This window comes from Hemicordylus capensis, chromosome 3 (assembly GCF_027244095.1).
Source record: "Hemicordylus capensis ecotype Gifberg chromosome 3, rHemCap1.1.pri, whole genome shotgun sequence".
NCBI classification, from domain to species: domain Eukaryota; kingdom Metazoa; phylum Chordata; class Lepidosauria; order Squamata; family Cordylidae; genus Hemicordylus; species Hemicordylus capensis.
In genome coordinates, this window is record NC_069659.1 from 299,205,257 (window position 1) to 299,219,956 (window position 14,700).

Sequence of the window (14,700 nt, forward strand, 5' to 3'; positions counted from 1 at the left end):
AAATTTCAGTATGCTGGGGCTCATTAAATACCCAAATACTATGTGGAGGTGTACTTGGAAAACTAAACAGAAGTGCCTGCCTAATTCTCTACTATGCATTGTAGCATCACTATTACATAAGTTTTAAAAATATATGGAGAGTTTGGCTTTTCCCAGATACTCTGAAAATAATTAAAGGATATGCAGAGTAAACTGTGTCACTGCTTAGAATACATTCTAGTATTTCAGAAAGACAGTTAAAATGAAAGAAAGAGAGCAAGAAACTCCCAGTGGGCCTTAATACGAAGGATTTCACACTGATTCAAAGAACAACTCACCATTAATAGCCATATTATTAAGACATCACATTTAACTCACTTATCACAAGAAGCAAAGTAAGAGCAAATGAATACAATTCTAGCTCATAAGCTTCAGATCAGTATTCACAAGCCCTGATTCTCTGTACATAGTGCCAAACTAAATATGTGTACAGTGACACACATATATACCCCCCCTTCAGGGGGCTTCCTAAAGGCCGTGGGGGGTCTGCAAAGGTTCCCCCTCCCCCCGCTGGTCTCTAGGGCCTCACAGGATATGTGCGGTGGCCATTTTTAAAAATAATTTTTTTAAAAAAATAATGGTCGCTAAAACAAAATGGCCATCGTGCATGCTCAAATGTCCTCTGTAAGTCCTGGCATGGCCTTGGGCCTCGCAGAGGCCATTTGAGCATGCACGGTGACCATTTTGTTTTTGGTGGCCATTAAAAAAAAATTAATTTTAAAAAATGGCACCCCCCTTCAAGTGGCACCCGGGGCGCATGCCCTGCCCACAGCGGTCCACCGGGAAGCCCACAGACAAGAGATGTAGGTGTGCCCGTGCTCCTGCTGTTGCTCCCTCTGCAACATAATGCACCAACTCGAACTTTTACTCCAGAGAGTTGCTCCTTCTTCACTCTTCACTTACTTTCTTTCTTGCTGCTCTCAGGTTCAGACAGCTGCAATGCCAGGCTGGCCCGATTGGGGGATTCCTCCATGTTTTCCTCCACTTTTATGGGAGCCTCAGGTTCTAGAGTAAAAAGCCAGCAATACTTTACCCTGAGGACTTGAACTATCCTAGGAGGCCAATAATGTAAGCAGGGAGGGAGGGGTGGAGAAGGCACTTACGTGTTCTCACAGTGACCGGTCTACTTGGTGAGCTGCTGAATTTAGTGGTGATCCTCCCTCTGCCATCCACCAGTTCTGTAAACCTTTAAAAGAAAAAGTTGAAGGCATTATCACGAGCGGTACAGTTTCAGCTGAAGTGACATGTTCAGACTTCATGAACCATCCTCCACTCCATGATTATTCTCCTTGGCAACTAAACTTCCACTGAACTATTTCTTTACCTGGGTGCTTGTGAGGGTTCCTCGGGGGTATTATGATCAGCAAGCAGGCGTAGTTCTGGCAGGAATGCTGGGGGGACCCGGTTTCTCAGTACACGAGGATGCCCTGTTTGACTCCAGCGCCTTTCTGGGGTGCCATCCTTCTGCACTGCAAATCACAAAGGATTATGTTTAGCCAGGTGGAAGACGTTAACCAGAAGGATAATTTTATTGGGAAGCCATGCAGGGAGCCACCAGGAACAGTTATGAAGACCCTTTTGCAGGATGAAAGACTACGTGTTCTTAATTCAAGTCTATTAGTGGCGGATTCAAATAACTAGGCTTCCATAGGCAGAATATTAATTGCTTCTTCCTCCCAGCATGCCTAGCTATACCCAAGATATTTTTACATGAGGTATGGTCTATGAGAGTTAGACCAGCAAAGCACCTTAATTAAGAAGCTATTACAATCTGCAGCCTGTTGAATTTGTGGCCAAATTCTTCTCCTACCCTTTCTGGCTTAACCTTAACCTGGAGAAGAGTTCTGCTAAATGCAAAAGCACAAGATCTCTCTCCCCCTCCCCCTCCCCCTCTCCCTCTATTGAGAGAGAGAGAGAGAGAGAGAGAGAGAGATGCGCACACACACCACCTTTCATAAAACGTATCCCAAGCCGGTTTACAAATCTTAATTAAAGTATTAAAATCAATTAAGACCACAAAAACACCAAAAAGCCACAGCCATAAAAACAAAATAGAGCAGCCAGAAAGGATGCTTTGTGATGTTTCAGCTAGTCCTAACCTCCTAACAGAGGTCTTATTTACATAGTGCTTTGATAACATCACAAGCATTCCAAGAAGATGTGGGTTTAGTAATCACATTGAGTGATGATGGTGAGCTTAATGGTAAGTACTATACAACTAAATAAGTCTTCAAATAGATGCACATGTTCACCTTGGCTAGGATTAATTTAATATGTTACATGAGTTGATTTCAGCTGATGCAAATACAGCTTCCCTTGGCACAACAGAAGACAGATCCCCATGTCTTCTGCCTAGGCCAACCACATCTTTTCAGTAACACTTGAAAACACCACCACTAAACATAGCCCTGGAGATGTGGCCAGCTGCAACTCACAGGGCAACATTTGCCATGCATTTCCAGAAACCCCTAGCCTGCTGGCTTTGAAAGGAGTGAGGGCTAACAGCCTCCTCTCCTCACCCACTTTAAGCCTGCAAGGGTCGGATCTGGAGCTCCCAAATTGACCCTTACAGGCTTTGAAAGAAGGGTGGGGCAAAGATAATCCTTTATCCCCACTTTACAAGCAGCAAGAATCAGATTCAATCACCACAGGCTTTGAAAGGGGCATAGGGTGAGGAGAAGCAGTTGACAGCAGCCACCCTCCTCACTCCCTACTTCCTTAAAGTCTAAAGTGGGGTGGGACACACCCTGGCAGGGGATGAGGCAAACTGGCATTTGACACTTTGCCTCAGGTACTCCAACTCTGAGTTAATGATTGTCTATAGACTTAGACAGACAGCTTTAAAAAGCAATTTGAATGAGACGTGAGAACTACCAAAAAGACCAGTGCTGTCTAGGAGATAAAATGTTGTTGTTTTATTTAATGTATATACCGCAGACTCTGAAGGCTCTAGATTTGGTCCTGAAAGATTAGAGATCAGTTCCTGCTTTAGCTGTGATTTACAAAGGTGGCTTTGAGCACAACCCAAAGACCATGCTTTTAGGCATGCTCAAGAACGTGTGTATACAGTGTAAGACCCTAGACTTTCTACTTTAAATAGAAATGTTCCATTATTTCCCCACCTACCCCAGTTTCTCCATGTTATATCACAAACTGATTCTGAAATTATCCTTAACAGCAAAGGAAGCTGAACCCTCTATGGCCAGAATTCCACATTTTATAATCTACTACCAATTAATTTCTGTGATCAAACATCCACATGGCTATGTTTCCCTTTATTTCTATTCCTTGTAGATACTTATGTTAAATTCAGATATGGTAATTACTAATTTATGTCTCCAAACTGGGGGACTGGGCAACAATATGGCAAATGCGGTTCAGTGTAAGCAAGTGTAAAGTGATGCACATTGGGGCAAAAAACACCAGCTTCACATATACGCTGATGGGATCTGAGCTGTCGGTGACTGCTCAGGAGAGAGATCTTGGGGTCGTGGTAGACAGCTCATTGAAAGTTGTGAAAAAAAGCTAATTCCATGCTAGGAATCATTAGGAGAGGGATTGAAAATAAAAATGCTAATATTATAATGCTCTTATACATATCTATGGTGCAGCCACATCTGGAGTACTGTGTACAGCTTTGGTCACCGTATCTTAAGAAGGATATTGTAGAACTGGAAAAGATGCAGAAGAGGGCAACCAAAATGATCAGAGGTCTGGAGCACCTTCCTTATGCAGTTAGGCTACAGCATCTGGGGCTCTTTACCTTGGAAAAGAGGCGACTAAGGGGAGACATGATCGAAGTGTATAAAATTATGCATGCAGTGGAGAGGGTAGAGAGAAATTTTTCTCCCTCTCACACAACAATAGAACCAGGGGTCACCCCATGAAACTGAAGGCTGGGAAATTTAGGACCGACAAGAGGAAGTACTTTTTCACACAGCCCATAATTAATCTATGGAATTCCTTGCCATGGGATGTAGTGATGGGCATCAGCTTGGATGGCTTTAAAAGGGGTTTAGACCGATTCATGGAGGGCAAGTCTATCAGTGGCTAATAGTCTGATGGCTGTGGGCCATCTCCAGCCTTAGAGGCACGATGCTTCTCAATACCAGTTGCAGGGGAGCAACAGCAGGAGAAAGGGCTTGCTCTCACCTCTTGCCTGTGGGCTTCTCAGAGGCATCTGGTGGGCCACTGTGTGAAACAGGATGCTGGACTAGATAGCCCTTGTGCCTGATCCAACAGGCCTGTTCTTATGTCCTTATGGTAAATTCAAAGTTGTTTACCACTCTTTGGAGTACAATTTTTTTCTTTGAAGGGCTGCTCTCTTCTAACTCCCTACCTATTCTGGTTTCCTGTTTGTGTAGATGAAATATGCATCTGGTCTGGAGAGGTTTATTTGTCCTACCTTACAACGGATACTTTGGGAAGGAAAAGCAGTTTTGGAGGTTTCTTCCTTCCCCTATTTTCTATTTTGTCTTAAGACAATTAACTAAACTTCTGTTTCTATCTGTTTATGTTGGCCGTGCATTTTGCTTTGTGCACCACCATTCTTCCAAGAGGCAAAAAAGCCTAATCCATGCATTCCAGTAGAAACAGGATATATGTTTAAAAAACAAAATCCAAACCAACTTGCACCCAAGGGCAGCTAACAACCACAGAACAATAACCCCATATACTGATTGTGTATATTAATAATTTATTATATTCATATAACCCCTGCTAACTTGGCAAAGAGACACCTTTTAACGTAGTGATTCTCTTCATTTAGCCGGGGGAGAGTAACTGGCCCTATCCACCCCCAACACAGTACCTCCAGTGACTGTTGCTGGTGCCTAGCTTGTGTTTCTTTTAGATTGTGAGCCCTTTGAGGACAGGGATCCATCTTATTTATTTATTTTTTCTCTGTATAAAACACCCTGAGCCATTTTTGGAAGGGCAGTATAGAAATCAAATGAATGAATGAATGAATATCTGCCTTTCTTCCATCACGGCACCCAAGGTGGCATTCATGCCTGGGGGTTGGACTAAAAGACCTCCAAGGTCCCTTTCATCTCTAACCTATGATTTAATGGTTCCCGGGCAGTTACCCATCTAGATACTGACCTGATGTAGACCTACTTAGCTTCAGCAAGGTGTCGGCCTCAATTTGAATGGACTTTAACATACAAAAATGCCTATTTGAAAGGAGCATTGGTTCACTTACCGTGAAGGCTTCTTCTTGCTGCTGCATCTTAGGATTCAACACGTGGCTCTCTAAGGCAGGACTATGTAAATTAGTTAGAGTCTTTAAGAGGTAGAGAAGCATGGCCCCACCCAGTTCTTTTAGGCCAAGATAGAGAAGAGTACTTTGAGGAAGAAAAAACATTTAGTGGAAAAAACCAGGAAAAACACACTGAACTAAGAGCAACTCCCACCCCCAATTCCAAAAGAGTGGAAACTAACAGTATGTCAGATAATTTTTTTAAAAATAAAAGTAAGTAAAAACTGATGGTGTCTATTAAAATGGTGGACCCAAGGAGAATCTTTGTTTTCTAGGCAGATAATTTAGAGATACTCCCTGAGGGACCCTGCGGAGTAGGCACGAGTGCTAAAAAGGGCGGGTCAAGATGCCCTTTGATGCAGCAGCAAGAAGAAGCCTTCTCGGTAAGTGAACCAATGCTCCTTCCTCTGCTGCTGCAATCCAAGGGCATCTCCTTGAGTGGGGACATACCACAGCCCAACCTGGGGGGATAACCCCTGCCTACTCCAAAGGAAGGACCTGTTGGAGTACCTGCCTCCCAAATGCTTGAGCAGAGGTGAAGGTATCCAATTTTTAGTGACTGGTAAAGGTTGAGGGGCCCTCCAGGTAGCTGCCCTGCAAATGTCTGGGGCCAGAGCATTCGTAGAAAATGCAGCCAAGGTTGAGAATGCCCTTGTTGAATGAGCCAACACTTTAGTGGGGGCCCTAAGATTCTGAGTTTCATATGCCAGGGCTATGCACGCCTTGAGCCACTGAGCTATGGTGGTGGAGGTCATGGCCTGACCCAAGTTTTGAGGCAAAAAAGAAATGAACGACAACTCCATAGTCTGGATGTGTTTTGTGCGTTTCATGTAGGTCTTCAGGCACTTACAGACATCCAGTTTGTGCCAAGCTTTTTCCATTGGATATATTGGTTTTGGACAAAAAGATGGCAATACAACATCCTGGGACATATGAAATGGTGAGAACACCTTGGGTCAAAACATGGGGTCAGGGATGAGGTTCACAGAATTTTTTAAAAAAATAAATACAAAGGTGTTTGTGAAATGAAAAGGCCTGGAGCTCAGACACTCTACATGTTGATGTGACGGCAATCAAAAAGGCAAGTTTTAGGGTCAGGAGATATAAGAAAGTAGATTTGATGGGCTCAAATGGGGGGGGACTTTGTATAGCCTTCAGGACCGTTTGCAAGTTCCATGTAGGAAAATGGTGCACCACTGGTGGGGATAGTAGGGTTGACCCGCCGAGGAAGCGCTTTTAAGTGTAGATGTCTCAGCTCAATCCCCCTAAAATGAGGTCGACCAGGATGGTGGCCTGCCATTTCAATGTGTTCACAGAGAGACTCTGGTCCAGACCACCTTGAAGAAATTGCAGTAGATGCTTTATGGTAGCTGCCCCTTTAGAAACTCCATGTCTTGCAGACCAGTGGAGGAACACCCTCCAAGTGTACTGATATATCTGGTTCGTGGAGGGGCGTCTGGAAGCCAGCATCATGTCAAACACCTTTGGGGAGTAGCCATGCTGTTTCAGGAGGTGCAGTTCAGTCTCCAGGAGACTAGCTGTAACCAGTCTTGATCTGGATGGTGTACTGGGCCCTGCTGAAGTAGGTCTGCCGTGACTGGAAGCATTAGATGTTCTGCTGCTGCCAGGTTCTGGAGCTCTGAAAACCAGGGTCTTCGAGGCTAGAATGGTGCTACTAGTATGACCTGGGCCCTGAGAAGTTTCACCTGTCACAGAAACTGGGCAATGAGCGGAGTAGGTGGAAAGGTATACAGCAGATCAGCCAGCCATGGAGCCGACAGAGCATCCACTGCTTCCGCTTGCGGGCAGGGGAACCTGGTGAAGAATCGTGGTACTCGAGTGTTGACTGGAGTCATGAACAGATCCACGGATGGCTGGCCAAAGTGGCCCAATATTAACCAGAAGGCCTCTGGGTTCAGTCTCCATTCTCCTGGGAGAATGTCCTTCCTGCTAAGCCAGTCCACCACTGTGTTCGGATTGCTCTGCACATGGTGGGCTGATATGGATGTCACATGTTGTTCAGCCCACTGGAACAGAGAGAGCCTGCAGAGACTTCGACCTGGTTCCCCCCCTGGTGGTTCACATGTGCTTTCACCATGGTGTTGTCCATGCAGATCAGTACATGTTGGTTCCCGACTATGTGTTGGAATGCAAGAAGTGCCAACCGGATCACTCGGTGCTCCAGCCAGTTGATGCTGTGTTGTTTCCTTGATTCCTGTGTTGATTCCTTGAGCCAATTTGTGGAGGCAGTGAGCACCCCACCTGTGCTTGCTTGCATGGTCATCTGTGGTGACGATGACCCGAAGAGGGTCGGAACTCCTTTTCCACAGACAGGTGTGGGGTGCAGTCCACCATCTTAGAGAATGTAGCACTTGGGGTGGAAGACTTGCCTGTCTGGTGGATTTCGCGGCAATCCCCAAGTGATAGGGTAGAAGAAACCACTGTAAGGGCTGCAGGTGGAAACATGCCCACAGAACTGATTCCAACATCGCCACCATTATTTTATTTTATTTTATTTTATTTATTTATTTGATTTACTGTATATACCGCCCTTCCAAAATGGCTCAGGGTGGTTCACAACATGATAAAAACAATTAAAACAAATTAACAATAAAATCAAACTATTAAAACACAATAAACCAATAAAACAGCTAAAAGCCTTGAAAATCAGGGCAACAGTTTAAAACAGTTTAAAACAATTAATCATTTAAAACTCTGGAAGGCCAGGCCAAATAAGTACATTTTAAGGGCTCTCTTGAAGGACAGCAATGATCTCAAATTATAAATTTCTGCTGGGAGTGCATTCCATAGCCCAGGAGCAGCTACAGAGAAGACCCGCCTCTGCGTCGCCACCAGACAAACTGGTGGCAACTTGAGAGGGACTTCCTCAGATGACCTTAACGTGCAGTGGGGATCATGTAAAACAGGCATCCCCAAACTGCGGCCCTCCAGATGTTGCTGAACTACAACTTCCAGCATACCCAGCCACAAAAAATTGTGTCTAGGGATGCTGGGAGTTGTAGTTCCGCAACATCTGGAGGGCCGCAGTTTGGGGATGCCTGATGTAAAAGAAGGTGCTCTCTTAGATAGAGCGCCTTAGAAGGTGCTCTCCATTAGTCCCAGGATCCTGGCAAGGGAGAGCAATGTCATAGATTTCTGTACCAGGGCTTGATGGACTTCTGCCTTCAGGGTGGCTCTGCGCTCTGGTGATAAGAAGAGCTTGTTCTTCAGTGTGTATCATGACCACCCAGATGTAGCTTTTCTCTGTTGATCAGGAAGCTGTGGGTCTGGAGGGCCTGTTGTATGGTGTTGAGGTCCCTCTGAGCAGACTGTAGAGACAGAGACTGGACCAACAAATTGTCCAGGAAAGCAAGAATCCTGGCCCCTAGGAGTCAGAGATGTGCTATGACTGGTGCCAGGACTTTCGTCAATATGCAGGGAGCTGAGGAGAGGCCGAAAGGAAGTGCCCTGTATTGGTAGTGCATTTTGGCATAGAGGAAATGTAGCAGAGTGCAGCGGTTGTGGTGTATAGGTACATGCAAATACACCTCCTTCAGGTCTATGGAGGATAGAAAGTCCAGATGGTGCAGGGCTTCCACAATCGACCTGAGTGATTCCATGCAGTGATTCCATGCAGAACTTCCTCTTTTTTACGAAGTGGTTGAGGTATTTTAAGTCTAGAGCCGCTCGCAAGGAGCCATCCTCCTTGGGCACAGTGAAGATGATGGAATAGATGCCGCTCCCTATTGGTCCGCTGGCACTAGTTCTATTGCCCTGATCGATCGGAGTTGCTGGATCGCCTCCTAGAGACCCTTGTGTGTGGAGGGGAGGTGGGAGGTTGGGGTGGGTAGAAAATGGTGAGGTGGGTTTTCAGTCAACTCTATGTAGTAGCCCCCCTTTATGATGTCAAGTACCCAATGATTGGAGGTGGTGCCCTCCCAAGCGTGTAAGTTAAAGGAGAGGTGATCACTCAGGGACAACTTGCCTGAGTCAGGAATGCTGTTTGGCCTGCTTGCCCTGGGTGGCGAAGGCTTCATTGTTCCCAAATCCCTGTCTGGTAGAGGGTCTGGATCTGCCCTAGAAGGAATGTTGAGACCTGAAACCCTGCCCTCTGCCAGCAAAGGAGGACCAAAAGCGGTGAAAGAACTGGGGGGAAAAGCCTCCCCTGCAGGCAGTCCTGTCTATGCAATGAGGAGGGCACCACCTTCTTATCTTTTCGTTCCACTAGGATGTCCTTTAAGGCTGCATCCCCAAATAATTTCCCCCCATCAAAAGGTACTGTAGCCAGATTGGTCTTAGAAGTAGCATCCACCCGACAATATTTCAACCACAGGTTCCGGCAGCCCAATACCGAAGCAGCTCCTGCCCTTGATGCAAATCTCATGGCGTTGAGGGTGGAGTCAGATATAAAGGACTGTGCCTTGTGTAATTTTAACAGGGTTTGCCTCAATCAATCGTCCTGGGTATGAGACAGGGTCCTGGATTAGATCACCCAGTCTTTGAGGGGCAGACTCCCCATCACTGGAGAGGGCTGAGCCAGAAATAATTTGGACCACTGGCGCATCAGTAGGGTGTATATTGAAAATCTCGCCCTCCCCCTGCTAGAAGGAATAGTACTTTTTGGCTATTGCCACCACCTTTCTATTAGAAGCAGAAAAATCCCATTTCCCCTTAGCAGACTCTATGAAGTGCTTAGGGATAGGGAGCATCAATCATAGTGTTTGATTTAGGCCCAGGAAAAACCATAGCACTTTTACTCACAGGCTGGGATTCCAATCCTGAGGGTTAGGTTGGGTCAAACTTAATGTATGAGTAGTCTAGGACATCAGCGGAGTAAAGTGTAATGACTGAAAAAGTCTCTGGGGAGTTTCAGAGTCCTCTGGCTCCTGTCCATCTGACCACTCTCCCTCCTCTTTGTCAGGATCTGTTCCCCCTAATCCAGGGTTCTCTGGAGTGTCTCCCCTTGGAATTGGCTCCTAGTCAAAGGAAATAAATGGAACTGGTGCTGGTGGGGTTTTATTTGGTGTGTGTGTTGAGGATTCCTGCCTGGGGGTTCCACAGGAGTTCTGGGTGTGGGCCTCCTGGGGCCTGAGTTATAGTCAGAGATTTCAGAGGAATGAGTACTCTTTTCCCACTGCTTAGACTTAGACCTCCCCCTTTTTGCCTTTTTAATGTGCTTGCGCTTTTTCTTTGCCTTCTTAGGAACTGGAGTCTCAGAAACAGAAGACGAAGCACTAGAGGAAGGTAATTATTCCCTCCTGTGCCTTTTTCGCTTTTTTGATTTTAATTGATCATAGTGCTCAAAAGAATGTGCCAACAGATCTTCAAACCATGAGCACCAGGTACATGGCATATCAGAGGGCATTTGGTTGATAGATTGCAGCACTGTAGTGGTTGGGATAGGTTAGATCCCTGAGGTGGGTGGGGGTAGAACAATCAGAAGGCCCAACATGGAGGGCCACCTCCAGCCTCAAAGGCAGGATGCCTCTGAGTACCAGTTGCAAGGGAGTAACAACAGCAGAGAGGGCATGCCCTCAACTCCTGCTGTAGGCTTCCAGTGGCATCTGGTGGGCCACTGTGTACAACAGGATGCTGGACTAGATGGGCCTTGGGCCTGATCCAGCAGGGCTGTTCTTATGGGCCAAGTTCACCAATTGTGTGCCTACTCCAGCTGCAGTGCTCCTGGTCACCACAGTCCTGGTGGACAAAGTTTTTGCTGCCCCCCTGGCCTGATACTGTGCTCTCAGTGACTGCCGCTTTGAGAGGAGCTTCCCTGTGTTTTTCAGGGGCTGTGCCCTGCAGGCTGCTCGTGGGGGCCATCAGTGCTTGTGGGGGGCCGATATCAGCAGCTGTGTGCTCCGCAGGGAGAGCAATTTGTCCTATCCAACGCCAGCACAGCATCCCTCCAGTGGCTGTTTCTGGTGTCAACCTTATGTTTCTTTTTAGATTGTGAGCCCTTTGGGGACAGGGGGCCATCTTATTTATGTATTGTTTACTTTTCTATGTAAACCACTTTGAGAACTTTGGTTGAAGAGTGGTATATAAAAAAAGTAGTAGTAGGAATATCCAGGAACAAAAAGATGAACTTGAAGTGAAAGTGAAAGGAAGTTTTTGAAGAGAAGCTGAGAAGAACTGCCTTGAAGCCACGCAAGACTAAAAGGACAGGGTGGGGGCGTGCTTCTCCAGCTCTTAAACTAATTAACATAGTCCTGCCTTAGAGAGCCACATGGAGAATCATAACCCACTCAAGGAGACACCCTTGGATTGCAGCAGCAGAGAATGGACCTTCAGAACGAAACAGCAATATGTTCTTCAGGAAAGAAGGTTTAGGCTAAACAGTCAACAAATGCTTTTTCATTGCAAGAATTTTAGTGTTTTCAAAAAAAGACCAGCAGCCATTTTGAAGCAGCCTCCTCAAGGGAGGCAGTCCTTCCTTTATTTAACTCCACCTCTTAACATGTTGAACCTTTAACCCTTTAAGTGCTATACACTATTATGCCACAAGAGTGACTGGACCACAGATAACAATTGCGAAGGGGTGGCTTATATGTTACTTTAACAGCCACTTTAAAAATTGTGTTATAATTGCTTGTTTCGTGATCATTCAATGCCCACAGCAGCAGCCTGCCAACTGGGATCCTCAGCTCTCGCCCAGTATGCTTCATTCCTCCTCTTTCTACTCTTGCAGGCTAGCACTACCTGTATATCAGCTGTAGGCAGAGACCTTGGTTTTGCTCCTCAAGTTTTGCTCCTACAGAGCCTGCTATTGTAAGGTGACCTTCCTCACATCCTGCCAGTCTGCAAAGGTAACAAAGGGCTTGCAGGTAGCTAGATGGAAAACAGGGGTCTATACTTACAGGCTGTAATGTAGAGATGAGCAGGTTCACTAATCACTTGTCCTTGATCTGTGTTCTGAACAGCCATAACAGACAAGCGATACCTTTGCCCTGGGTTCAGGTCACGCACGGTGTAGGAAGACAGCTTTCCATTGGGCACATAGCGGCTCTTCACACTCTGACTGGTAGTGACATTGATGATGTAGCCTTCCCCAGAACCAACCAGGGGCTGTTCCCAGATCATCTGAACAGAGGTGGCTGTGATTCTGGATGCAGTGAGGTTTCTAGGATGAAGAGGTCCTGTTCAGAGAGAAGGAAGCAATTCAGTCTGACATTTCTTTCAAATGCCCTTTATTCCTCTTACCTTGTAAAAAATATTTAAGTGAAATAGATGTTATTTGTCTTTGTATGTAGTCTAGAAACTGCAACTGGTGCAGAATGAAGCAGCCAGATTGGTCTCTGGGGTGACCCGAAGAGACCATATTACACCGATTTTAAGAGAGCTGCACTGGCTACTGGTTTGTTTCCGAGTACAATTCAAAATGCTGGTTATTACCTATAAAGTCCTTAATGGCTTGGATTCAGGGTATTTAAGGGAGCACCTTCTCTGTCCTGAACCCTGCCACTTACAGAGAGCACATGGGGAGGTTTGATTACTGCTGCCACTGGCTCGTTTGGTGGCAAGGTGGGACTGTACCTTCTCAGTGGCTGTCCCAGTGCTCTGGAATGTGCTGCTGGCCAATATTCTCCATTGATGGCTGCCTTCAAAAAATTGTTCGGCACACCTGTTTTCTCAGGCTTTTTGTTAAATATATTTTATATATTGTTTTTATTGTGTTTTATTTTATTGTTTTAAATTGCTGTACATTGCCTTGGGGTGTATGTGTTAGGCGGTTTATAAATATGATGATGAATAAATGAATGAAGTTATAACTTGAAACAATCTCACAATGAAATAAAAGGCTAGTTCACATGATTGAAATCTGGGTGGGAGGAGTGCCCAGCAGGGTGGGAGAGCCGGGCATGTTCCTGATCATCAGTCATGTGAACTCCAAGGTCAAGGCAGGAGGACAGGAGGGTGATCAAGCAGGAGTTGGTTGGACAGTTTTTCCTAACCCCCTTGGGAAAATGCTGGGGAGAGAAGCTGGATAGGGCGTGCCCGTGCTACCCAGCTCCTGCCTCCCACATGATCACTCTCCTGTTCTCCAACCTGGATCTTGGAGTTCACACAATTGCCAATCAGGAGCACACATTGCTCTCTGATCCTGGCTGGGCGCTCCTCCTACCCAGAGATCAATTGTCTGAACTTGTTTAAAAAGTCTTAAAAGAAAGTAGGATTACATTAAATTGAGTGATCATTAATATAAAAAAATAAAGACCAATGTTTCTGAGAGAGTTCTCACAAGATTGTCTACTGTCTCAGAGTCTAACAGATTCTGTTAGCTTGGCCATAATTGCCACATTCCAGTTCCTAGAAAATGGTCCAATGTTTTCAAGGAAGAAGCCATTGCTCAGTGGTAAGCACCAACTCTGCATGCAGAAAATCCCAGGTTCAACCCTGACATCTCCAGGTAGGGCTGAGAACAGACCCTGTCAGAAACCCTGGAGAACCACTGACAGACATTTAGATCATTCACATGACCAGCCCTATAGGGGTAGGACAAGGCTACCTCAAGTAGGGTTGGTTGTGTGCAGTACCAGGATTGTTCCCGATACTGCTCTACCTCCTCTGGGTAGCCCTGCACTGAAACCCAGGCTAAAAGTGAGGTAGGAGGATCAGCATGCACCTCCTATCTCACTCCCTGGTCATGTGGGCACTCTGGCTGTTGGCAGTTGCTCCTGGGCTGTTGACAGCCATATTTACCATAGAGGCTGAGGGAAGGAGTGGCCCAACAGGAGGCAGATCCCCCAATGCACTGTGCTGCTCATGTGGTGCAGCCTGGCTTCCTCCCTCCCGCCATGTGGGTGGAGGAGCCCTGTTTGGGCTCGGATCATGTGGGGGAAGGCAGGTCATTTTCTGATCCCCCCAAGCTTCCTCTGGTTTGGTCATGTCAACGACCTTGCTATCTTCTTGCTCCTGAAAACCCTAGATGGACCAATGGCCTCTGATATACTCCCCGCTTTTATTTAAAAAAAATATTATTTGCTGTCCCCTCAAAAATTATTTGCTTCAATAAACATATTTCTAGAGCAGGTTACAACATTAAAAAACTAGCCAAAACAACAACAACAACAAGAACAGGAATCAAACTGGCAGACTAAAAGCAGCAAATCAAAGCAGCATTAAACAACTTCAACCAGAGTTTTAAAAAACCTGAAAAAACAAAAAGGTCTCTGCCTGATGCTGAATGGACATAGATACCAGATGAACCTTACTGGTGAGAGTGTTCCAAAGGTGGTGTGCAACCACCAGAAAACCTTCTCATCAGTCACTGCCTGCTTCACCTCCGACAGCAGGGACAGTCTGAGGAGGACCTCTGAAAATAACCTCAGTGTATATGCCGATTCATACTGAATAGATGATCCTTAAGGTACCACATGCCAAGCCATATAAGCACCAGCACT

At 45.9% G+C, this 14,700-nt stretch overlaps 1 protein-coding gene across 4 annotated transcripts in view; it reads right to left on the reverse strand.

The window, feature by feature from the left end:
• The window catches only part of SNED1 (sushi, nidogen and EGF like domains 1), a 127,151-nt gene that overhangs the window by 14,110 nt on the left and 98,341 nt on the right, over positions 1 to 14,700 (reverse strand). For all 4 annotated transcript variants that reach the window (XM_053304344.1, XM_053304345.1, XM_053304343.1 and 1 more), the window contains 4 exons: positions 12,157 to 12,435; positions 1,364 to 1,508; positions 1,143 to 1,225; positions 943 to 1,044 (listed from right to left, as the gene is read on the reverse strand). In XM_053304344.1, the coding sequence (XP_053160319.1) occupies positions 943 to 1,044; positions 1,143 to 1,225; positions 1,364 to 1,508; positions 12,157 to 12,435 (609 nt within the window). The remainder of the gene's footprint in view (positions 1 to 942; positions 1,045 to 1,142; positions 1,226 to 1,363; positions 1,509 to 12,156; positions 12,436 to 14,700) is intronic.